This window comes from Odocoileus virginianus, chromosome 6 (assembly GCF_023699985.2).
Source record: "Odocoileus virginianus isolate 20LAN1187 ecotype Illinois chromosome 6, Ovbor_1.2, whole genome shotgun sequence".
Lineage (NCBI taxonomy): Eukaryota > Metazoa > Chordata > Mammalia > Artiodactyla > Cervidae > Odocoileus > Odocoileus virginianus.
This window is the reverse complement of record NC_069679.1, coordinates 15,016,320-15,042,542: the sequence shown is the minus strand read 5'-3', so window position 1 is coordinate 15,042,542 and position 26,223 is coordinate 15,016,320. Positions and strand designations below refer to the sequence as shown.

The following is a 26,223-nucleotide window of genomic DNA, read 5'->3' as shown; positions in this document are numbered from 1 at the left end:
GAATGGCCCAAGGAATGTGAACCTACAGCTCTGGGTCTCCACCTCCGAAACTCTGATTCAGAAGGGCTGAAATGGGGCTCCCCTGGGGGAGTCTGGTTATCTGCTTGCTTCAGGCTACCTTAGTTCATCACAAAATAAAATCATCACATACAGAACTACCTGGATCAAGGCAAGCTGAAACCCTCACTTAGCTCAGCTCTCCTGGCTCCACAAAGGCATCACTTGACAAGCTTTAACAAAGTCCAGTGCTCGGCCCCACCCAGGCCAAAGAAGCCAGGCTCTGGGGTGGAGCCCAGGCATCGGCATGTTTTTAAAGCTCCCCAGGTGATTCTAAAGCTGCCAGTTGATAACCTCTCTTCCCAAGGCCCCAGTTAGCTGTCCTCAGCAGCAGCTTTCTGCTTCCTCAAGCCTTGTCCTCCAAGTCTGTTCCCATTCTTCTACCCAGTGGTTCAGAGTTATTTGATTGATGAAGAAGAGAGGGAGAGGAAGGGGCCATGAATGTTTTTTTAAACCCCCTTGGTGACTCCAATGTTCAGCTGAGATTGGGGCCCAAGCTCCTTTACCAGCCTCCTCTAGGCCATTCCCTTAACCTCTTCTGAGAGAGAGAGAAAGAGAACAGGAAAAGAGATTAAGGTGAACCCCTGAAAAGCCTTGGGGATCAGGCCAGCACAGAGCCCCACTGCCCTCCCTGCTGGTGATGGGTCTGTTCTAAGGTCCATGGTGACCCCTTCCCAGAACGACTCTAGTCCCTGCATTGCTGTCAATGTGGAACATGAAATGTAAGCTTCCTCGCCCCTAATGTACAATGGAAAACCCCTCTAGGAGAGGCAACCAGCTTCCAAGTAGAAAGTTCAAAGGGCAACAGGCAGTTGGGGGCCAAGCGTCTGGCTGTTCCACCTCATTAGCCGCAAGGACATGAAGTCAGTGGTTCTGGTACTAGGAGAAGCTGCCCGAGGGCAGAGGCCAAAGCTTTCAGAGATCTGAGGTCCTTGGGAGTTCATGAGCAGCTTCAGCAGTTGCCCTCCCCTCAGCCCACAGCAGCCATCTGCCCCACCAGCACCCTGAGAGCCAAGGGCAAGCAATGCCCTTCTCTGCATGCATGAACATGGAGCCGGACCTTCTGTTCATTCCTCCAGCCGACATTCACTGAAAAACACCTGCTGCTGCTAAGTGGCTTCAGTCGTGTCCAACTCTTTGGGACTCCATGAACTGCAGGCTCGTCTGTCCATGGGATTCTCCAGGCAAGAATACGCGAATGGGTTGCCATGCCCTCCTCCAGGGGATTTTCCCAACCCAGGGATCGAACCCACATCTCTTACGTCTCCTGCATTTACCACTAGCACCACCTGGGAATCAGCTATATGCACACATATAACCCTTTCCTCTTGAGAAAAGCACTTACTACACACAAATCAAAGGGTCAAGCATCAGGGACAGCAAGACTATGGACACTAAAGAGCAGCCTGTTCACAGCTCCCCCTCCAGCCCCACATGTATGCTGCTAGCCGACTGGTACAGAACACACAGGAGGTAAACCAGCCCATTAACCAAAGGCAAAGATCTAGACCAACAAAACTAGGTCACAGGGAGGGTGAGTGTAGGCAAGACAGGAGCAGAAACATCCAGGGCTGCTAACAATGGGCCAAAGCAGGGAGTCCTCTGGGGGTCTAGTGGTTAGGACTCAGCGCTTTCACTGCCCTGACCCGGGTTCAATCCCTGGTTGGGGAACTCCCAAAAGCCAGAAGTCTAAATAAATAAATAAATAAACAATGGACCAAAGCACACTGGCTCCAAAGAAAGGGCAGTCAGTCGGCCGTATGGAGCTGCATTTCTGGACATGGAGTCCTAAGGACGCCACCTCCACCTCCCCCGCAAAGAGGAAGAGGAGTCTCAGCCATCCCTGCTGATCTCTAAGCTACTTAAAATTAACACTGCTTTTAATCATCTAAAGACAGAATCAGAAAGTCAAGGTTTTAGAAATTAATAAGATGTATATGACTGTGGGTATAACTCGCAGCAATAGATACCATTTTTTGACTGACAATTATGTGTTGGGTCACTCACATTCTTACATGTGTGCATGTATGTGTGTTGATCAGTCATGTCCAACTCTTTGAGACCCCATGGACTGTAGCTCAGCAGGCTCCCGTGTCCATGGGATTTCCCAAGTAAGAATACTGGAGTGCGCTGCCATTCACTTCTCCAGGGGATCTTCCTGACCCAAGGATCAAACCCAGGTTTCCTGTATCGCGGGCAGATTCTTTAATGTCTGAGACACCAAGGAATCCCAACATTGCTACATACATTATCTAATTTAATCAAACAGAGTAGGTTTACTATCTTCATCTTACAATTGAGGGAACTGAGGCTACTCACTGGCCAGCTCCAAGGCTTGGACACGTTCCACTATACCATATGCTCTATTTGCATGCAAGGATGTGGGCCAGGGAGTGGGACTATTGCCCTCTGGGGTATCGGGGCTTCTGGCTGCAAAGAACGGGAGCAATCCTCAAAGAGCTCCTAGAAGCCAGAGTAATTAGTTTCAGGAGGGGCTGAATGCACACCCCTCTAGTTGGAAAAAGTAACCATTTATAGCACCCTGGACAGGACAGCAAGGTTCCTTCAGAACTCAAAATTCATCCACTCATCCATTCATTCCCCCATGGATCCACCCATCCAACAAGCATGTGTTGAGCCTGAACTCACTATGTTCCAGACCCTGTGCAGACTCTGTGTTTAACACCCAGTGCCCTGGGACTACCCTGGTGGTCCAGTGGCTAGGACTCCATGCTCCCAATGCAGGGGGCCTGGGTTCGATCCCTGGTTGGAGAACTAGATCCCACAAGCCATAACTAAGAGTTTGCATGCTGCAACTAAAGGTCCCACATGCCACAGCGAAGACTGAAGATTTCACATGGTGCAACTAAGACCTGGTGCAGCCAAGTAAATAAGTTTTTAAAATATTAAAAATAAAAACAGTCTCCAGTCTTTCCAGAAAAGTGAACATGGACAATTACAAGAATCAGGTGCTATGAAAGTCACTGAGAGCAACCCATCCATTCTGGGGCAGCAAAGTGGGCTTAGGTAGACATCAGGACCATTGCTATCTGGACTGAGTGAAGAGGTTCATGCTGGGGTTGGTGGAAGGGAGGTGGAATTCCTGGCAGAGGGAACACCATGTAATTACCCTAATAATGAAATCAGCAATGAGTGGAGTCACCCATGCATACAAACAACTTATTTATGCAATAATCGGTCAGTCATTTCAAGATCTATTAGCAATACTAGCTCATCTAGGGCTGTAGTTAGTTCATCAGCAGCTTTAAAGGAAGATTATGCCTGTAAAGGAAATACATGCCACCCCAAAAGAAGTAGAATCTTTATTTGCTCTCTCGAAATTGTCACTGATGAAAAGGATGAAAGTATGGTAGAAATATAGATCAAGCTTCTAGAGGTAGAATCCCATTCTACAGATGAGGAAACCAAGGCTAATAAATTCAACCTGCCTGATTCCATGCTCTTAACCACCATGCACCACCACCTCTTAAAGGGGTGAGGGTATGCTCTGCACCATTCAAGGGAGAGAGATCCTGACTCTGGGCACCCAAGCATTCCAATGAAGAAGACCTCATTGTAGGCTAAGAAAACTTCATCCAAGTTGATAAATACACCCCCACACCAACATAAGGCAGGCTTAAGTCTCTCCCATAAAGTCCTCCCTCAGCCTGAGTCCCTTCCTCTAACAACTGCCCTCCTTGCCCGCAGAGTCCATCCTTTAGAATGCACACCTGTATTCCCTCCTCACCTGTCCTTGTATCCCAATGCAGCTCCAGGACTCCAGTGAAAAACTGCCAAAGTGCTCCTTGACTTCCTTCTTCTCAAGTCTAATGCTGTTCTGTTCCTTATCTCACTTAACAGTTCCTCCAAAAAAGACTAATTTTGAGTGCAAACCAACCTCTCTTGGGAGCGCTGCCTTTCCTCTGAACACTTTACATATCTGTCTCTCCCGTCAACTGTGAGCTCTGTGAGGGTAGACACTGGGTCACACTTATCCTTGTATTCCCAGGCCCTAACCTAGAACTAGGCATAGAGCAGATACTCAATAAATCTTGTAGGATGAATAAACCATCTCTCTGAAATCTAACTCTACCCTCATTGCCCTTGCAAGTTCCCTCTCCAAAGTCACCAGTGATCTTCATGTTGATAAATTCAACTCCACCTGGTCCTATCTAGCTTGACCTCTTAGCAGATTGAACACTGTCGGCCACTGACTCCTCAAACTGCTCTCCTCTTCTGAGAATTCTAAGAGTATATCCTAAGCCCTTTTCTCTTCCCTTTCTTACGCTCTCCTAGGATGATCTCATCTCCTACTGTGATTGCAAATATACACTGATGATTCCCAAAAGTATATCACCAGCCTAACTGTCATGATTCCAGATACATATGAATATCCAACCACCTACTCAGCATCACCAGGCACAAACTGACCCCAACCATTTCCAGCAAACCTACTGCTCCTCCAGTGCCCCCCCTATAAGTAAATGGCAACACCATTCACCCAGCTGCCCAAGCCAGATGCCAAATCTAAGTATCTTATCATCATTGACAACCTCTACCTGTATCTAATTGGTATCCAAGTCTTAACCAGTCTCTTCATCCCTAAAACATGACTCCAGTCCAAGCCACCATCATTTCTCACCTCATCTCATCATCTCTCATCTCTCTCAAGATCGTGGCAACAGCTTCCTAACTGGTCTCCCTGCTTTCCATCCTGCAAAGTCAGAATAATCTTTCTAAAAATCGCAAGTTCTAAAATGTAAATCACAAATATCATTCCCCTGCTTTGAAAACCCAAAGAGGTTTTCATTGCCTTAGAAGAAGCCCACCAAGGGACTTTGCCAGTGGTCCAGTGGTTAAGACTCTGCTTTCCGATGCAAGGGGCACGGGTTCAATCCCAGGGTGGGGAACTAAGGTCCAGGAAAAAAAAATGTAATTTCTCCCTAAATTTTAGGACTTCCCTGGTGATACAGTGGTTAAGACTTCACTTTCTAATGCAGGTGGTGTGGGTTCAGTCTCTGGTTGGGGAGCTAAGTAAGATCCCTCACAGCCTCATGGCCAAAAAACCAAAACAAAACAGAAGCAATGCCCTTTCCGGCGGTGACGACCTCCTCATGAGAACATGCCTCTCGCAAAGGATCTTCTTCATCCCTCTCCAGAAGAGAAGAGGAAACACAAGAAGAAGCGCCTGGTGCAGAGCCCCAATTCCTACTTCATGGATGTAAAATGCCCAGGATGCTATAAAATCACCACCGTCTTTAGCCATGCACAAACAGCAGTTTTGTGTGTTGGCTGCTCGACTGTCCTCTGCCAGCCTACAGGAGGAAAAGCAAGGCTTACAGAAGGATGCTCCTTCAGACGGAAGCAGCACTAAAAGCACCCTGTGTCAAGATGAACGGGAGACCATCCCAATAAACAAGTTTTGGATACATCCTGTTTATTGTCTTGTTTTACTGCTAGGAAGTTCCTACCTCACGTATTCAGGGGCAACCAGAAGAGTGGATTCTAGAGTCATTTGGGGCAAGTAAGTGGCCAAGAACTTAAAAAGTCCATTTGGGACATTGCTATCCCTAGAAATAAATCTGCAGAGCTTGATTAAAAACTGGAATAGTATGTAAATGGGGTGTTTCCTTTCACTTTTATGTTTTCTTAGAATTAAGAACTGACAGTTGATACTTAAAATGCAATCCAGCACACCACTTGGTGGGAATGCAAATTAGTACAGCCACTATGGAAAACAGTGTGGAGATTTCTTAAAAAGCTGGAAATAGAACTGCCATATGACCCAACAATCCCACTTCTGGGCATACACACTGAGGAAACCAGATCTGAAAGAGACACGTGCACTCCAATGTTCATCGCAGCACTGTTTATAATAGCCAGGACATGGAAGCAACCTAGATGCCCATCAGCAGACGAATGGATGAGGAAGCTGTGGTACATATATACCATGGAATACTACTCAGCCATTAAAAAGAATTCATTTGAATCAGTTCTAATGAGATGGATGAAACTGGAGCCCATTATACAGAGCGAAGTAAGCCAGAAAGATAAAGACCATTACAGTATACTAACACATATTTATGGAATTTAGAAAGATGGTAACGATAACCCTATATGCAAAACAGAAAAAAAGACTCAGATGTATAGAACAGACTTGTGGACTCTGTGGGAGAAGGCGAGGGTGGGATGTTTCAAGAGAACAGCATCGAAACATGTATATTATCTAGGGTGAAACAGATCACCAGCCCAGGTTGGGTGCATGAGACAAGTGCTCGGGCCTGGTGCACTGGGAAGACCCAGAGGGATCGGGTGGAGAGGGAGGTGGGAGGGGGGACTGGGATGGGGAATATATGTAAATCCATGGCTAATTCATTTCAATGTATGACAAGAACCACTGCAATGGTGTAAAGTAATTAGCCTCCAACTAATAAAAATAAATGGAAAAATAAATAAATAAATAAAAATAAATAAATTAATTTAAAAAAAAAAAAAACACCAAATAACAAAAGACATAATTTGTAAAAACATAGACCTGGAGAGATTTTTAACATTTCCCTTGATCTTTGACTAATTAACGTGGCAAAAATATAAGCATTTAGGATACACAAAATCTAAATAGTACAAATAATAAAGCAGAAAAAAGATTTATATTGAAAAAAAAAAACAGAAGCAACGTTGTAACAAATTCAATAAGTCTTTAAAAAATGGCCCACATCAAAAAAAAAAAAAACTTAAAAAGAAAAAAAGAGGCAATTCACCAAACTCCTTAATATAGGGTGTGCTACAGATTGTGTTTTCCAAAGGTGTCTAGGCAGTATCTCCCATCCCATGCATGCTTTTCGTGCACTGTGGTTTTAACACTCTGCCCATCAAGACAGAGGGTCTGTGCCTCTTCTTTGAAAACTGGATGGTATTCTGTGAGTGTTTCTGCTCATATAGCACTGCAGGAGGGATACCATGCAACTTCAGAGGCTAGGTCATAAAAGGCAAGGCAACTTCCACTTTGCTTGCTGGGATACTCATTCTTTTTTTTTTTTAATATTTGTTTTCATTTATTTCTTTGACTGTGTTGGGTCTTAGTTGCAGCATGTAGGATCTACTTCCCTGACCAGGGATCGAACCCCGGGCCCCCTGCCTTGGGAGCATGGAGCCTTAGCCACTGGACCACCAGGGAAGTCCCCGGGATACTCATTCTTAAAGCCTTCGGTCACAAGTAGAACAGTCTGATTGTGCTGAGGCTGGCATTATGGGAGGAAGCTCATCATAGTCCATAAGGAGAGATCACAGAGAAAAGCCCCAACCCCACTTGAGAAAAAAATGCCCATCTAGTCCCTGTCTGCTTCAGCATTCCTCTGTTTTACAGCTCCTGCCACCATCTAACTACAATCACATAAGAGCCTGAGCCAGAACTGCCCCCACTTAGCTCTTTCCAAATTCCTGAGAAGAACCATGAAAGAATAAAATGACTGTTTGAAGTCACTTAGTTTTGTGTGATTTGTTACACAGTGATAAAAACAGGAACAGTTTATAAAGACCTGAACAACTTATCTGAAAGACCTCCATCTACCTCTACAAGCCAACTCTCAACATTTCCTACCTTAAACTCAATATCTGAACCCCTGAGACTCCCCTGGTGGTACAGCGGTTAAGAATCTGCCTGCCAATGCAGGGGACATGGGTTCAATCCTGGGTCTGGGAAGATCCCACATGCCTCGGGGCAACTATGCCCATGCACCACGGCAACTGAAGCGCTCACACTTAGAGCCTGTGCTCCACAAGCAGAGAAACCACCGCAATGAGGAGCCTGCCCATCGCAATGAAGAACAGTCCCCGCCTTCAGAAACTAGAGAAAGCCTGGGTGCAGCAACGAAGACCCAGTGCAGCCAAAAATAAATAATAAATAAAAATCTTTTCAAAGTAAACAAAGTTTATCAAAAAACAAAAAGGACTCCAAGCTTCTACTGCAGGGGGTGACCAGGTTTGAGCCCTGGTCAGGGAACTAAGCTCTCATATGCCAAGTAGCCAAAACAAAAACAAAAAAACTTGAACCTGAACTCTTTTCAGTGTCTCAAAGATGTCCTTTCTTGCCTTCAGGTTTTCATACATCCGTTCTTGCTGCTTGAGATGCTCCTCTTCCCTCCCTACTCTCGGTTAATTCTTCTTCATCTAGGTGCCAGTTTAAACTTCCTCTGAGAGAGTTTTCAAACCCTTAGGCTAGTTCAGTTTTCCTCCTGTAGCCCCCTGTGCCTTGAAAATCACAATGCTTAGCATGATCCATTGTGATGGTGAGTTACGCACCCTGTACACACACAAGCGCAACACAGAGACCTTCATAAAGACGATGACCAGAGCTGGGAAAATGGCAAGTGTTTGGTGAATATTTGCTGAATGTTCAGCCTCAGCCCCATCTCTACCCTGAGCTCCCAAAGGGTACATCCACCTACCATCCTACAAGTAAATTTCAACTTCAACATGATTCTCTCCTCCCCTTCCTCGCAACTGATGCCACTACCTACCAGCTGCCCAAACCAGAAACCTCGTCTCGTCATTGAAAGATGTATCCGGCTCCTCTCTGTTTGTCTGTTGGGTGTCCAGTGGATCATAAGACAGGCTCAGCTCCTGTGGCAGAGACTCACAGGCTTGTGGATGTTTTCCTCATCACCCGCCTCTCTTATGTCAGACATTCCAGTAGGAGCTATTGGTTGCACCAGTTATAACTTCTTAATACTCTCCTATCTATCCTGTCCACCTCACCTACCACTGCCCTAGTTCAGGCTTTTCTGGTTTTGCCTAGATCTCTAAGAGAGCTTCCTAACCCATGTCTCTGCCTCCAGCCTTGCTCTTATGTCCCACCCCAACTGCATCCCTTCCTCCTTCAAATCCTGCAACAGCTCCTTGTATGCTTTGGAAGAAAATCTAAACCCACGAGGAAGGTTTGGCCTTGTGCGCTAACCCCTTGTACCCCCGGTGTCCCCACATCCCACAGCCCCCTCCACACCCCACACCCCCACACTTTTTCCCACCTTGTGCCTTTACATTGCCTTTCCCTGTGCCTAGAATTCCTTGCCCCTTCTCCACTTAACAGATATTTACTAAGTACCTAGCAGACATCAGTACACAGCACTGATCAAGGTGCCAGAGACTCAGTAGTGAGCAAAACCAAGACCTTACTCTCATGATGTTTACACTCTAGAGGGAGAGAGACAATAAGCAAGTACATAATCAATGTCAGGTGGTAAGGAGTCTATAGACAAGAAACTTCCCTGGCGGTCCAGTGATTAAGACTCTGCACTTCCACTGCAGGGGGCACGGGTTCCATCCTTGTTTGAGAAAACTAAGATCTTGCATGCCTCACTGCACGACCGAAAAAAAAAAAAAAACCTCTACAGAGAAAAGGAAACCAGCTAGAAGACTGATAGTAACCATTTTAGACAAGGCAAGCCTTTAGCAAGGTAATATTTGTGCAAAGACATGAGTGGAGTTAGGGAATAAATTCTAAGGGTATCTGGGGGAAAAGTCTTCCAGGAAAAAGGAAAAATAAGTATAAGTCCTTGAAGCAGGAACATTCCAGGCAAACTGCAAGAAAAGCAAGAAGGTCAGAAGCTGGAGCAGAGAGTGGGGACAGAGGTCTGAGGCAAGTTACTGTCAGATGGAACTGGCCTTGTGGGCTATGGTGAGTGGGTGTTTCATGGGCCGCTTGACTTCTTTCCATCCTTCAGTGTTGAGAGTGGATCTCATCTCCCACTCCCAGCACTCATTAGCCCACTCCACCCACTCCCAGCACTCATCACATACAACTGACTACTTTTGCTCTTCCAGTCCACTGACTGCAAGAAGCGCTCTTACCTTTCAGCTCTGTATTTTATAGAACCCACCACATTCAGTAAATTTTCCTCAAATAGTCAAAACTTTCTTTGTTCTGGATACATGCCTGGCAAACAATTCCCAGATTACTATTAATAGATGGGTTCCCCAGTGACTACAGTATTAGGAAAGGGGTGTCTTGATCATGGACATATAACTTCTGGTCATTAGAAACCATACAGGTATGTTCACCATGTACACTAATAGGCTGACATCATCATGGACACATCAGCCTCTTTTTAGGTAAGTGTGGTGGTGATGGCGGTGTAGTCGCTAAGTCATGTCTGACTCTTTGCGACCCCATGGACTGTAGCCCAACAGGCTCCTTTGTCTATGGGATTTTCCAGGCAAGAATACAAGAGCAGGTTGACATTTCCTTTTCCAGGGGACCTTCCCAACCCAGAGATCAAACCTGCATCTCCTGCATTGGCAGGTGGATTCTTTACCACTGAGCCACCAGGAAAGCCCAGGTAAGTGTGACTTGGTGGGAAAACGACAACTCTGCGTCACAACAAAGGCATGGCTCCGGAAAGGGCATATGAACAGCCCAGCAGAAGCCCCAGACGCCCCCCTTCAACTTCATCAGTCATGACTGACTGCCCACCTTCCTATTTCAGAAGGTAACCCCATCAACCTTCCATCTGTCCAAGCCTGAATCCTTAGCATCATCTCTGAGAGCTCCTACATCCTCCACAACCAGAATCAGAAATTTCAGCTTCTGACTATTTCTTTATCTATTCCTTCATCTCCCTGACAGTGCAGGCCATCACCACCCTTCAGGTTTCAGCTCCCTAACCTGGTCTCCCTATCTTCTATCTCTCACTTTTTTCCAAAAACGTTCTCCACAAAGTCAGAGTTCCTCTTCAAAGCAAATCTGATTTCATGTCTCCACCTAAAGTCAAAAGTTTCTGCCTGCTCCCAAGATAAGATCTAACCTGTTTAGGCACCACAAACCACCCCCCGCTGAGCTGGCCCTGAGGCTACATTCCCAGTCTCTACCTTCTCACCCCTCTCTTACCCACATTCCAGCCACATCAACCACCTGGAATTCTTGAACCTGGACTGGTTCTGCGCCTTTTTGCACCCAGTACCTTCACATGCAGTTCCCTCTGTGAGAAGTGTCTGTGGAGACAGCTATGTATACATTCAAAATTCAGTGCAGACATCACAGTCCCTGTGCTATCTTCCTAAGCACCTCCCCACAAGAAGAAAGCCATCTTGTCTGCTCCTAGGGTGTCTCTTTTCTGGCTGCTTGTAAACCTTTTCCTCTCCTTACTTTTTGGTTTTCTCTTGAAGGATTGTTGTCACTTAGTCACTAAGTCGTATCTGACTCTTTTGTGACCCCATGGACTGTAGCCCACCAGGCTCCTCTGTCCATGGAGTTTCCCAGGCAAGAATACTAGAGTGGGTTGCCATTTCCTTCTCCAGGGAATTGTCCCAATCCAGGGATCAAACTCGGGCCTCCTGCACTTCAGGCAGATTCTTCACCTACGGAGCCACCAGGGAAGCCCTCCTGAAGAGTTATGGTTAGATAAATGAGATGTTACTGCCTAGGTGCTACCTGGACAGAATGTCTTGGCATCTGACTTGTACTGTGTGTGTTCAGTTGCTCAGTCGTGTCCAACTCTTTGTGGCCCCACGTACTGTAGCCTGACAGGGTCCTCTGTCCACGAGATTCTCCAGGCAATAATACTGGAGTGGGTTGCCATTTCCTACTCCACTGACTTGTACTGGGTGCTCATTAAACAAGAGCTGAAGGAAGAAGCTCATGAATCATATGCCCCTAAAATCTTACTTACAATCTCAGTTGCCCTTATGAACCTTCTTCCAGATCTCTATGTATCTCTGAAGATTATTAGAGATAGAACACAGAGATAGAACAAAGTCCTACAAGCAACCGGGAGAGGGCAATTTTAAACATCACAATCATTAAAACAGTGTACTTGAGTCATGATTTATGATTTTCACTGAATCTCATGTCATGCTCCTAGAACCTTGGAAGTAACAAGGTTACTACACACAGTTATTGACCCAGCCTCAAACACAAGTCTGGTATGCTTTTCACTCTATCGGGCTTATCTCAAATATATGCCATAAATCCAGTCACAAAACTCTGTCTTTTATTAACCAGGGAGCTGTCCAGACTAATCATAACTGTGGCTACTTAACATGTATTCTGAGGAGGACACACATGTGTGCATATGTGTACTTAGCGCACAAGAGTTTGAGTACCTCCCTACTCCCAAATTAGAAGCAGCAAATTAAAAAGACTACCGAAGGCAGGCCCAATGTCAGAATCAAGGAAAAATAGCTGTCAGAAAAGACACAGATCAAAATCATGAAAGGAGAAAATCTGAGGGCCTGAAGTCAAGCCAGTCCTCTGAGGCCATGGAAGAAGCAAATAAATATTCATTCCCACCCCAGGGGCCTGGAAAGGCCTCAGTCATATAAGCTTTGACATGTACAGTGGGGTGACCTCGAGTCACACACACGAAAGAGTCACATTATGAAGGCAAGAAGATAGAGCGCTGGTTTTAAAGAGATTTCAATCAAGATGGCTAAAGTAGAATTCCGGTGCTTAAAGGAATGCAGCCGTCTTGGAAATTTTACTTACGTGGAATAATCCTTACTCTACACAACATATGTAACTATATGCCCACGTTTGAGGGCACTCCAAGACCAACAGATTCTAAAATTAGTTTCATTAGTAAGTCATCCTACCAAGTCATCTGTAAATGATGCCAGAGAAACTACAGATCGCATTTAAGACCTCAAGGGAAAACTCCCTTCCTACAACACAGGGCAGTGGCTTTGCCCCTCCCTAGGCGCTGCCAGCATGACACACAGCCCCCCGCACACAGCCCGAGCCCACGCGCGGGCACACACAGCGCAGGAGGCACCCGCAGGGCACAGCGGCTCTCTGCACAACCGGCAAAGGAGGGAGGCTGGGGAGGAAGCTAAGAGTAAAATGGGGCGGTGGAAAAACTGAACGGGAACAGCACACGAGGGTGACTGAGGCCTGATCCACTGGTCGAGCCGACGCCCACCAGGCACATGCTCAGCTGGACCTGACACAAACGCCTGTGCCCCATGGCTCCCCCAGATCCACAGCTGCCCCAAAGCAGGGGCAGGGAGGGATCTCCAAGGTCCGAGGGCCTCCCACGCTGGGGGGGCACTTTTCCAGAGCAGGGGCAGCTGAGGGACCGGGCTGCAGAGGGTCAGCCCCTGGGCACCTCCACGCGGCTTTGCTAAATGTACACATTTAAATAATATTTATGAGACAGAGAAAAGGCCAGGGTAGGTTGAAATGATAGCTTTAAGAATCTAAGGACTTCCCTGGTGGTCCAGTGGCTAAGACTCCGTGCCTCTAATGCTGGGGGCCAGGGTTCAATTCCTGATCAGGGAACTAGATCCCACATGCTGCAACTAAGACCTGGCTCAGCCAAATAAATAAATATTTTTAAAAAAGAAGAAGACTCTAGCCCACAAAGAATGTAAACTGGTACAGCCACTGTGGAGAACAGTACAGAAGTTCTTCAAAAAAAACTAAAAACAGAGTTGCCATATGATCCAGCAATCCCACTCCTGGCAGATACCTGGACAAAACTATAATTCAAAATGATATGCAAAGCCCTGTGTTCATAGCAGCACTATTCACAATTGCCAAGACATGAAAACAACCTAAATGTACTTTGACTGATAAATGATGTGGTATATATACACAATGGAATGTTAGTCAGCCATAAAAAAGAATGAAAGAATGCCATTTGCCACAACATGGATGGACCTAGAGATTATCATACACAGTGAAGTCAAACAAAGACAAATAACATATGAATCACTTATATATGAAACCCAAAACATGACACAAGTGAACAGACTCAAAGAGAAGACCTGTGTTTGCCAAGAGGGAGGGGGGAGAGGAGGGAAGGACTGGGAGCTTGGGATTAGCAGACATCAATTATACATGGGCTCCCAGGTGGCATTGGTGGTAAAGAACCCACCTGCCAATGCAGGAGATGTAAGACACGTGGTTTCAATCCCCTGGGTTGGGAAGAATCCCTGGAGGAGGGCATGGCAACCCACTCCAGTATTCTTGCTTGGAGAATCCCATGGACAGAGAAGCCTAGTGGGCTATAGTCCATGGAGTCGCAAAGAGTTGGACACGACTGAAGCAATTCCGCACCCACACAACTATCATATATAGAATGGATAAACAACAAGGTCCTACTGTATAGTACAGGGAACTATATTCAATATCCTGTGATATTCCATAATGGGAATGAATATAAAAAAGAATGTATACATATATGTATAATTGAATCACTTTGTTGTACAGCAGAAATTAACAAAACCCTGTAAATCAACTACACTTCAATAAAGTAAGTTTAAAAAAAGAAAAGAATCTAGCCCACAAAAAACTCATGCAAACACAATAGGATATTCATGGGTGTGTTATCTTTAAAAACTGGAATCAACTGAAATGGCCATTAACAGAGGCCTGATTAGTTAAATAAACAATATAGCCTTAAAATTAACATGCAATAACATAGAAGCTTTTTTTTTTTTTAAGTAGATCTGTATGTCTAAAAGAACACTACTGATAAATTCTGGGAAAAAAATAACTAGAAATATATGTGTACTAGAACCCCATTGTTGTAAAACAGAACAAAACTACATCTCTTGAAGGTAAAGGTCAGCAAGGACAGAGACTGTTAATGATGTTTACAGTGAGAAGTTGGAAGAAAGGATTTTTTGGGGTTTTTTTGGACACTGAAGCCCTTTGAATTTTCACACTTAGCACACACAGTAACAACAAAAGTGTTTGCCTGAGTCATTCCTTTCTAGTTCCATATCAGCTAAGCTGACTCACACCCCAGCCTCTGCCCCTGGCTCCACCCCATACCTCCTGCCCCAGCCCCACTTACAGATGCAGGCAGCAGCCAGCAGGCGGGCAGCAGCATAGGGGGCTAAGCAGTTTGGGAAGATGGGCTGCACCAGGTAGTTGGCAAAGGTGATGGCGATGACGGCCTGGCTAGTGGGCTCGATGATGAGGAGCGAGGTCCAGAGACGGATGAAGGCAAGGAGTCCCCCAAAAGCCTCAAGGATGTAGGCGTAGCTAGCCCCAGATTTCTTAATGGTCGTGCCCAGTTCTGCATAACAAAGTGCCCCAAAGACAGAGAAGACGCCCCCGACTGCCCAGATGACCAGGGAGAGGCCAAAGGAGGCACTGTAGATGAGCACGCCTTTGGGGGATACAAAGATGCCGGAACCAATCATATTCCCCACAATCAGGCACACGCCATTCAGCAGCGAGATCTCCTTCTTCAGCTGCACCTGCTCTGGCTTGGGGCTGGCGTCATTGGCCAAGGGGGTGGCATCCCTCTCCTGCTGGGAGGCCACTTCATATTTAACGCCGTCAACCATGGTGGAGGAGAAGAAAGCCTTCACCAGCTTCCTGGCATTGCCCTCTAAGGAAGAAAGATGAAGATATATATCAGGTTGGCAATTACAGAGAACTCTGCACCCCAGAAGCCAGCATAGGCAATCCACCCACGCCCACCATTTTGGAGACCCTTTGCCTCTGAATGGAATCTCTTCTCCATCTGGCTCATCAAAATGACCCCAACTTGAATCTTAAAAGAAAGGCATTCAATCCTCAGAGAGAAAACATGTTTCTCATCATTAGGCCGGCACTTCCCACCTGATTTACAAAATAGAAAACTAAATTCTGGTTCTATCTGAGCTCACTGGAGACAGGAAGACAAGCAGTTTGGCAGTTCCCAGGTGTCACTATCAAGACTTCAGCCTGTGTTTCAGCCTTACCCCCTAAAAGTCTGTCTTCCCTCCAATTTCAGCCTCATCTGTCACGTGATGAGATGCAACCTTGGAAACCAAACTTGCAAGCAGCTAACCTGTGGGTTCTCAACACAACACCGCCCTTTTCACCCAAGGACCCTGGCTCTGGCAAACCTAAAAGCTTCAGCGATCCCTTTCTCTGGAAACTCACAGCCATGCCCCTGCTCAGGGAGCATCCCATAACAACAGCTGAACTCTTCAGCCCCAGCAAAGGCCAAGCAGCTCAGCCCCATTGAGAAAGAAGACAGGTCCTTCACTTTCCCATGCTTTCCCTTTCCCAGATACCACAGCCCCTAGTCTGCAGGCCTCTAGCCATCAAATCCCTGCATAGTTGCATCACCCAAAAAAGGTAGGGATGAGAGATGGGTGCTCCAAATGTACAGCCCAACTAGAGATGACTGGAGGCGGCTGATGACCACCCCCCACCCAGGTGTTGCCACTGCACAGACAGCACCAAAGCCGAGGCAAGGAAACAGCTGAAGGGATAGCAGATGCCAGGCATCGCAGAGCAGGAAAAGCTAGGGGAAGACAGGTCAGGCTGGCCAAGCAAGTGGACAGATCCTAGGGCTAGAGGCACTCAGGAAAGGAAGCGATCGGACACTGCAGAGCAGTAAAGGCAGACTGGGCAAGATGAGCAGGGCTGAGGGGAAGCGGGGAAGCACACTCACTCCCCAGCCCTGAAGGAAGCAGGACGCCAGCAGCAGCCAGCCACACAGAGACCAGCCTCTGAGAGCTGTGGCCTGATCCCTCCTGCGTTTCAGTAAAAGGAAAGGCTAGGCAAATGCTTGTGGATTTAAGTCAAATCAAGAAGTCAAGAAGGGAGGGGGGAGGAAAAGGGAGGGGTGTTAAGCAACTGTCTGGGTCCAAGGTTCACTGGCCTTTCACATCTACAAGAGGAAGGCTAGGAGCTCTTGGCTCAGCAGTTTCTGCGATAAGAAGCCGCTCTCTCAGGAATCTCCTTTGTCAGCTCTGCTCCAGGCAGGACTGGGGGCCCAGAAGAAAGGACCCATGGTCAGCTGAGTGCAGTTTCTGCAACCCCAGGGAAGTCCCCCCCCACCCCGCCCAACCCCGAGCAAATCAGCTGAGGACAGGGCTGCTGCCGAGAAGGAAGGCACTGCCCTCTCTCCCTGTCCTCCGGGCCCCACCTTAGCCCCCCTTCTCTCACCCCACCACTAGAAAGGCGGGAACGCGGCACGTTGTAACAGAGGTTTGTTCACATGCAGATTAGAGGAAGTGTAAGTACAGTCCAACTCGTGACCAAGTGTCCTAAGAGAACTCTGCACACTTCCCCACATACAGTGACGGTGGCTGCCCGAAATTTGTGCCATGACCCGAGGGCTGAGCCCAGGCTGCTTCCAAGATCAAAATGTGAGACTCCAACCTCTAGCTGCATCTGTGCCCCACTCACATGTCCTTTCATCCTTGAGAAAACATACCAGGATCTCTGCATAAATTCCTACAAACACCTTCCCCAAATACAAGTTTACTCCAATTTCCTAAAAATATGGGGAAAGAATTTTATTTCCAGAATTTTATTCTGGAAAGAACCTCTCCAGAGCTATACTGGAGAGGTCCAAAACAGAGGAAGTTGAGCATTTTGGGGAAAGCAAAAATTCTGTTTTTAGGGGCTACTTAAATTTGGTATTCCTGGTTTCTTTTATCAGCAGAAATGTGTTCATTTTGAAATGCAACTGTCTTTCTATCCCTTCTCAAGCCCTTTCACACCCCCTTTCCTTATTCAATTATCAGAGAACTAAGATCAAAAAAGCCCCAGGGGGCCTTATCGCCACCCTACAACCTCCCAATCCAGTTCCTTAAACTTTTTTTTAACCCCCAGGAAGCTGATTCTGCTGTTAGCCTCCCCAGAGATCACGTGTCTCCCAAGCCACCCTCACAAAAAAGTCTTGAAATCCATCCAGAAGACTGTCCTTTTCTCCCAGCTCCCCACTAAATGCTTCTGTAATAGTAACTGTCATTTACCGAGCACTTACCTAAGCCAGACACACTGCTGAACATCTACATGCCTTATCTCATTTAATTCCGCCAGCAGCCCCACAAGGCAGACACTAAGTCACCTCCCAGGATGCCAAAGTAGCAAGGTAGGCGGGCAGGCTAGCCAACACAGCCCAAGCTCTGTCTCTTCAGCCTCCCCAGCCACTCTGACCTGCCCAGTCTCTAGCCCTCCTCTTAGGCAAGATGGCTCCCTAATGAATTATCTAGAGGAGGATGTGATTAGATTAAAAGAAAGTCTCCGCCATCCTTCAGCCTGAAGTCCAGGCTAAAGACTCCAACAAAGCCTGTCCACCTCCTTCCTGATTGCTTCCCCCCTTTCTCATCCCTTAGCAGGGATGAGAGGTGATTACAAGTCCTCCTGGCAGTGCTGCTATTTCTAGGGAGCCCACTTCTAAAGCAAACAAAGCACACGGAAACACATCATCATGCCAGGCTTTTGAAGATCAAATTCCCTGGCACCAAGGATGGGTATGTGTCCTAATGGGACATAGTGGAAAGGGATGAAGGGGACGAGAGAAGAGGAAACCGTGACAGTGAGTGGGGAGTGACGTGTGCAGGGTTTAGTTCATGGTTGGTGGTATCTGAAAAGTACCAAAATCAGCATCACCCACTGGGGGTGAAACTCACACTCCAGCAAACAGCACACCCTAGTGGTCTCACCAGGAAATGCTTTCTCTATAAGAGTAGAATCTTCTTCCTAGCCTACTCTTCAATAAACCGGCTCAAACTGGACGGAGGAGGCTGACTTGAGAGAAAAGATGCCCCATCGCATCTTTTCACTACTGCCCAGCACCAGCTCTGTGGGCAGGAAGGCACCATCTTTGGTGGTTCACATTCCTTCCTAAGACCCCAGCTCTCAAGGTAATGCCTCCAATCATTCAGGCAGCCTGGGGCCAGCATGACCTGCCCTGAACTGTTCTCTTACCCCAGGCTTTACAAGAGAATCTTGCAGAGTCTAGAACCTCAGGAGATAACCAGCGTTCCTGAGGTGCATACATCTCTGAGGACCTAGTGGAGATTACAGGACAACACACTCATCCAACAGAAGAAGTTTCAGATTCAGGGGGTCAGGGAACACAAGAAGCAGGGCTCTCAGCAGGCAGTGCCAGGCACAGCAGCCAGTGAAGCCCCTTGCCCTGACTCCTCCCATGAACAGCAAAACCCAGACACACCTCCTCCAGGAACCAGCGTACAGTTCCTCAGTCAAGCTCAGATTGCTGAAGTGGGAAGGCACTTTCTCCCCCAGATACCAGGTCCTACCATCCTAGCTCCAACTGGACTGTGCTGGCTCCCCAAACGACAGAAACAGAAAACAGACACACTCTGCTACTGCTGAATTCCCTCCATCTCCCCAAGCTGGAAGCTCAGCTCCTCCCTCCCCAGTTCTCCATTTGTTTTTCTGTATTCCACTACAACAGCCTCTTAAAAAAAAAAAAAAAAAAGTGCAACAAGCAAGCAAGAAAGGATTTACTTCAATGACCATGGCTTCCACTAACACAGGGCTGAAGTCTCATGGCCGAGGGCTGAGACTGGGGAGGGCTGAGGCTAGGAAACAAACAACTTTCAGGACTCGCTCCATTCTCCTCCCGCAAGCACTTTCCCTCTTGCCCATTGTCCCTCCCATCCCATCACTTACCTGTCTGAGACCTTTGGACAGGTGCAAGGAGGAGCTACCAGCTCTCTGGAAGAGGGGCCGGCGCTGGGAAAGGGAACAAGGGGTAAGGCTCAAGCTCCAGTAACTGTTGACTCTGAGGAGCAGAAAAGGCAGAGGGTGACTCCGGGGACCGAAACGGAAAACAGGAAAACACATGTGTGACTCTGGCCGGCAGTGGGGAGGGGCCAGGGAACGAGTTGGAGCTGGGACTGCCTGTTCAGACCCTGAGGACCTCAACGGCTGCCTGCCTACAGGCACCTTCTCCACCCAGAGCCTCAGTTCCTCCCCCACCCGCCTCAGTCCCCGAACTACCTGGCTGTCCTACATTTACTCAGTTCTTAAGTTCTCCCAGTGACCTAGGGTACTCTTGATGCCCTTTGCATGCATGCATGCTCAGTGGCTTCAGACTCTTTGTGACCCCATGGACTGTAGTCCACCAGGCTCCTCTGTCTATCGGATTCTCCAGGCAAGAATACTGGAAAGGGTTGCCATGCCCTCCTCCAGGGGATTTTCCCGACCCAGGAATCAAACCCATGTCTCTTGCGTCTCCTGCATTGCAGGATTCTTCATCACTGAGCCACCGGGGAGCCCCTTGATGCCCTTTACAACTCCCCTGGCTCCTCACTCCATTCCCTGCTCAACTCCCACTCACACACTATCCTTGGTCCTGTGGAGGGCACAAGATCCATGGTTAGGGCATTAGAACTCTGTGCTCCCATCTCAAAAGCCTCAGCCACTTCAATCCCTATGTAGGGCAGCACATGCCGAGGAAGGCCAGTTGTGGGGGGTACAGCCACGCACACACCCAAACACTAAGCAAATCTGCTCACACTTCAGGTCCCCAACTGGTTCAGGTGACGCGTGGCAACCCAGGTAAGAGCCAGGCAAGTGGACCAGAGCAAGCCCTGGCACCCTGGGCAATTTAATGAGTTGGCACCCCCTTAAACCAAGATTATTTAAATATGTTGAATGTTTACTTAGCAGAAGTGGGGGAATACCAATTTTCTCAGAATAAAAATTGGAAGCCTCATTCTTTCTATTCAAGAGTAGAGTTTAAGGCATGAATTCATTACATGCAGTTTTCTGAAGCAGACAGCTTCTTAGTAGGCAAACCAAACGATTTTGAATGTAGGCAATAGCACAAGTCTCAGGGAGTGGCACTTCACAACGAGGTGCAGCATTTTCCGAATTCCAGCTGTGACCACTGCCTTTAGGCAACTTGTATTAATACCTGTACCTGCAGGTTGCACAATTATTCTAGAGACAGGTGGTCTAGGTAAACAGTCATCAAGGATTCTGTCAGTGGAAGGGAGCCAACTTACAGTTCACCAAGAGACAGAAATCAGAGCTCATCGGCTCCAAAAGTCTGAATTACTCCAGGATAATTCAGGGCCCTTTTAGACCCAGGCTGGCCTGCCCCTTAATCCCACCCTGGAGTCAGGGCCAAGTTGTAAATGAGGGAAATCCTAGGAAGACAGTCCTAAGGCTGCCCCTGTTGGAAATGGTACCTACCCACCTCCCCTCACTCCAGCCACGCTGGCCCCCTTGCTGTTGCCACAGAAGCCCTGACATCTCTAAGCATCTGCATTTGCTGTGCCCTTGGCCTGGAACATTCTTCCCCATGATATTGCTCTTTGTCTCACTCATTCCGTTCAGGTCTGTGCTTAAACACCACTCTCAAGAGACCTTCCCTGAGGAGTCTCTGAAGGAGTAACTTCTTCCTTCAGCAAATCTCCATCCCCTTCACCTTGCCTGACTTTTCTTTAAAGGCACCAGCTATCACCTGGAGTGAGTTTGTTGTCACTTCCCCCACTAGAACGTAGCCCCACGGGAGCTTCTTCATTCACCGGTATCCCCAGCGCAGGGTCCGTGTAGACAGTCCAAAAAAAAAGTCTGCTGGAAGAATAACTGGATGAATAATGCCTTTCTTCCTAGACTGGTTTCCAAGTTGAGCTCCGGGAATGTCTTGCACTTGCTCTTCAGGCCCTCCTATGCTGGCCTGGCTCCCATGCAACTTTGAAAGGTATCTACTCTTTTATAGTAATGGGTTGAAGGGAAGGAAAAAGTATAGTTTTCTCAGTTTTACTGGGAGGCCTAGAATGGTTTGAAAAGGACTTTCTGTTTCACCAATGGGAAAAAAAAAAAAAAACAAAAAGCACCTCATTAACGCGCCTTCCGCGATCGATCGGAAGCTCTGTGCTGCTGTCCCACACCCAGGCTCAGGTGGCCGGTCTGGGCGCGGCGAGAACAAGGCGCGACGTCGGCGAAGCGGTGAAAGGACAGAGGGGACGAAGGCGGAGTGAGGCGAGTGCTCAGGTTCACGCAGATGCAGGTGGGCTCGAGCAGAGCGGACCCTGCAGGAGCTCCTTCGGCGGGAACTCTTTTCCCAGCCCCGCCCCCGCAGCACCCCTCGCCCCTCCCCCCGCCCCCGCCGGGCCGGCGCGCCGCGCTCACCTTTGCCCCGGTCTCCCACTCTGCCCCCAAGCCGGGCTCTCCGGCCCCGCCTCTTGACGTCGTCCCCGTCGTTTCCCGTTACTTCCCTCTTTCGGCCCTCTTTCCGTGTCTGCAGCCCCAGGGTCTCGCCTTCCCAACCCCGACCCAGCCACTGCCCGTCCCCAAAGCCCTCTGGAGAGCTCGGTTAGCCCCCGATGTCCAGATCTGGCTGCGGAGGCCGAGGCGGGCTCTGCGCTGGGGCACCAGGACCTCACCTCACCTGGACCCCTTCGTTCCCTCCACCTGGCCAAGCGGCCCCCGCCCCTCCCCGGGCTGCAGGAGGCGCTAGAAGCGGGGGGATTGTGGTGGGTGTAGTCGAAGATCGCAAAGGTTCGAGAACCGAGAGGCCCCGCAACCCGCTCCCCTGCCCTGCCCTCGCTCAGCCAGAGCTGCGCTGCCCTTGGGAAATGAAAATGACCGCGGATACCCTTAGAGGCGTCCTCCGCCCCACAAGCGCTCAGCTTCCTCTTCCCTCCCCCCCCCCCCAAATCCAGCTCGAGCTCGCGGGCCCGAGGGGCTCTGGGCGAGGGCCCCAAACCCTGGCAACCCTGCCTCCAACCCCGAGACGTTCTCGGCTGAAACTCCGGAGGGACTCTGGACCGCAAAGCACCTTGGGGGAGGGGAGGGAGACGTTCCCGCTAGGAGCCAGGGGAGGGGTCTCCCGGAAGGGCGACTCAACTCTCCGCCCCCTCGGGGAAGCTGTTGCGTCAGCTTCGAGATCCCAAATTAAAGCAAGTGGTCTCCACCCGGCTGGAAGGTATCAGGCCGTAGAGCCGCCGCCAGGAGGCAGCACGTAACCAAAGATGTCCGAGCTGAGGGTACCCCAGAGGCTGGAGTCCCCACCGCACCTTTCCTGAACCCAATAAAAGGGAGTTGCTGGGCTAATTCAAGGAAAGGAATCTGGAAATGTTTCACCACGTTTTAAAACTAAAAGATGACTTGTAAATAATACAATTTCCTTTTGTATACTTTATGGACAGTCCAGCTTTGGCATCTTTTAAAGCCAAAGATTCACTGCAGAGATTCATAACGAACCACCCACCTTCAAGACCCGTCTGGTGGAAAAGCACACAGCTTAAGAGACTTCCCAGGGACAAGGCAAGAAAAAAAAAAGTGTAGCCCTGAGGTTATAATTTACCCATGTTGAAGCTGGGGCATTTAACACACAATTTAGCCTATACTGAATGAGCAAGGATTTGACAGCCATGGGAAAAGAAAAGGAATATGTTACAATAAATTACATAAGCAATAAGGAAATAATATGCAAAGCTATGTATTGTGTGAGTGGGTGGTTTATAGCTGTCAGTTCCCACAGTTCTTGCGTTGAGTGACAGTGATGTAGATCTTTGTTGAGCTGTCCTAAGAAGGAATGTGAAACAAGACACTTCCCAAATAGCTCACTTTTCTTCAATCTTAGAATTTAGTCACCCAATGCTGAAAGAGGAAGAGGTTGCAAAATGAGGTGGAATTAGCCACTGAGAGTCAGCCTTACTTATGTTTTTTCTCCAAAGTCATCATTACTCATCACAACAGTTTGAAAAGAACCAAAATTCTCAGTGCACTTGTACAGAAATTACTCTATACAGACCTGACAGAAAGATATTTGAATAAACATGTTGGACAAAAACATCAGTGGTTAAACAAAATGTTAACGCCAAATACAGGTCATGGTGTGAAGCCCTTGAGAGGCAAAGGACTTTAAGGGGGAAAGACATGGAGCTCAGATTCCTGATATTTCTCACCATTGTTACCTCCAGCCTTTGCCAGATGAAGTCCAGAGGTTGAAAGACATTGAGTTAGGGGATGATGAAGCCGCTTTCCTGTGGCTTTCAGTCTGGAGAAGTCACTGAGGAGTGCTGTCCAAGTGCCAAAACCCTCCCCCTGCAACAGTGTTCCATAAGGTCCCTGAGAATGCCGATGATGTTAGCTGTCAGCACCTAGAGTTCCCTTTCTCTCTCCCTCTCAAAATCCTAACACCTATTTCCTGCTATTTACCACCCACAGATTGTCCCCCTGCCACATCACTCTAACCACGTCAAAGGCTGAACTTATCTTCCTTCCAAAGACCTTTCCCTTCCCACATTCCCCAGTTTTTCAGATTTAGCTTCCCATCCTGCCCTGAAATCCTCCAGCCCTGGCTCCTCGACTCCCACAGCTATTAAACTAGTACATGTGTTAACTTTTGCATGTGGAGTTCATACTGTCTACATTATTTTTTTCTAATATTTATTTATCTTTGGTGATTTCTTTACAATATTGAGTTATGTCATACATCAACATGAATTAACCACAGGTTTACATATGCCCCCTCCCTCTTGAATCTCTCTCCCACCTCCTGCCCATTCCCACCCCTCTAGGTTGTTACAGAGCCCCAGTTTGAGTTCCCTGAGTCATACAACAAATTTCCATTGACTTTCTATTTACATCTGTTAGTGTATATTCTTCCATACTACTCTATTCATCTCACCCTCTCCCTCTTTTCCCCCACACTTGCCCATAAGTCTGTTCTCTATGTCTGTGTCTCCATTGCTGCTCTGAGAAGTTTCATCAGTACCATCCATCTAGAATTCATGTATATGTGTTAATATATGATATTTGTTTTTCTCTTTCTGACCTACTTCACTCTGTATAATAGGTTCTAGGTTCATCCACCTCATTAGAACTGACTCAAATGTGTTCCTTTTAATGGCTGAGTACTATTCCATTGTGTATATGTACCACAACTTCTTTATCCACTCATCTGTCGATGGACATCTAGGTTGTTTCTATGTCTTAGCTATTGTAAATAGTGCTGCAATGAACATTGGGGTACATGTGTCTTTTCCAGTTTTGGTTTCTTCAGGGTACATACCTAGAAGTGGCATTGCTGGGTCATATGGTGGTTTTATTCCTAGTTTTTTAAGGACTCTCCATACTGTCTTCCATAGTGACTGTATCAATTCATATTCCCATCAGCAGTGCAGGAGGGTTCCCTTTTCTCCACACATTCCCCAGGACTTATTGTTTGTGGATTTTTTTGATTATGGCAATTCTGTCTAGTGTGAGATGATTTATCATTGTAGTTTTGATTTGCATTTCTCTAATGAGTGATGGTGAGCATCTCTTCATGTGTGTATTAGCTATCTGTATGTCTTTGGAGAAATTATCATCTACATTATCAGTTCACCTTAATGCATGTGGCCTTTTCTATGATTTTGTACCCATAGTGTATGAGTTACTAGAAGACATAAGTATCGCTGGTTTAACTTCTTTATATAGTGTTGATGGTAGTGCCAGCCTGCTTTCCTATGAATCTTGAATGTTAACACCGACTTTATTTTTCCAGCCCTTGGTTTCTATTACTTGATTGTCCAACTGTAAATTATGTGATGGCATTTCAGTGCTGTCTGCCTCAGCTGCCTCTCAGAACCAGCCAAAGACACATGGAGGCTGGCTTGGGAAAGGTGTTAGTCAGTCATTGTTGCAACTGTAAAATAAATCCACAGCCACATTTTGCTTCAACTTCCTGATCTCTGAAAATTACAAGCCATCTCCATAGTGACTGCTTCCTGCTCTGTCTTATCTACTTTATAGGTTTATTATGAAAATTTCAATAGAAGTGTTTATATCATTTATACAGAAGTGTTTTGATAACTGAAAATTAAGTGTATGAATGTAAAATGGTAACGGTACTCTATGGTGTTACTTCCCTCGCTAAGTTTTTGGGTCCATCCATTGGCTTATAGCCAAGGTTGTTTCATTCTCATCCTTTTTTCTAGTTCAGCCCTCCCCTATACCATTCTTATTGTTATCCAAACAGTCGCCTTTTACTCCTTAAACCAGGATCCACCCTTCCCCTCTTTCAAAGTGCAGTTCAGAGCCACCTCCTGTGGAAAAACTTCCCAGTCTTGCAGAAGGAAATGATAAACTTCCAGATAGACCATTACACCACTCCCTCAGGTTTCCCTAGTCAGCATGTATTTAAGTGGCTAGCCTAGCACAAGAGTAATGGACACTTCTGTAAAAGCGTCACCATTTTTATAGCACTTTCACTTATGTTATCATTTTTAAAATGTTTTTATAAATGTGATATATTCAGCTCTCTTGTCAATGAAGAAGTTAAAGATAAATGACTTCCCCAGGGTAAGTACAGGCATACCTCAAGATAGTTCAGGTTCAGTTTCAGACCACCGTAATTAAAGAAATATCACAATAAAGAGAATCACATGAATTTTTTAGTCTCCCAGTACATGTAACATTACGTTTACACTACATTATGGTCTATTAAGTGTGACTAGCAT

General features: G+C 47.2%; 2 protein-coding genes across 7 annotated transcripts in view; one reads left to right on the top strand and one right to left on the bottom strand.

The window, feature by feature from the left end:
* SLC7A7 (solute carrier family 7 member 7) overlaps positions 1 to 22,395 on the bottom strand; it is a 35,682-nt gene extending 13,287 nt beyond the window's left edge. Inside the window, exons 1-4 of one of the 6 annotated variants that reach the window (XM_020909300.2) lie at positions 21,905 to 22,395; positions 21,610 to 21,682; positions 19,433 to 19,544; positions 14,853 to 15,395 (exon numbers count right to left, since the gene is read on the bottom strand). In XM_020909300.2, coding sequence (XP_020764959.1) covers positions 14,853 to 15,351 — 499 coding nt within the window. In that variant the 5' untranslated portion in view covers positions 15,352 to 15,395; positions 19,433 to 19,544; positions 21,610 to 21,682; positions 21,905 to 22,395. Of the gene's footprint in view, positions 1 to 14,852; positions 15,396 to 15,750; positions 16,419 to 16,451; positions 16,556 to 19,432; positions 19,545 to 21,233; positions 21,344 to 21,609; positions 21,837 to 21,904 lie in introns of those variants that run through there. The other 5 variants (XM_020909323.2, XM_020909294.2, XM_070468866.1 and 2 more) reach the window with 5 other exon arrangements.
* On the top strand, positions 5,165 to 5,665 carry LOC139035585 (small ribosomal subunit protein eS27-like). Its single transcript, XM_070468865.1, has one exon. It carries the CDS (start codon positions 5,180 to 5,182, stop codon positions 5,429 to 5,431), a length of 252 nt encoding a protein of 83 aa, XP_070324966.1. The 5' UTR covers positions 5,165 to 5,179; the 3' UTR covers positions 5,432 to 5,665.
* Positions 22,396 to 26,223: the final 3,828 nt, after the last annotated feature.

Bases quoted from the DNA above. Each gene is read 5' to 3' on its own strand.
- LOC139035585 (XM_070468865.1), top strand. From the start codon at position 5,180: ATGCCTCTCGCAAAGGATCTTCTTCATCCCTCTCCAGAAGAGAAGAGG.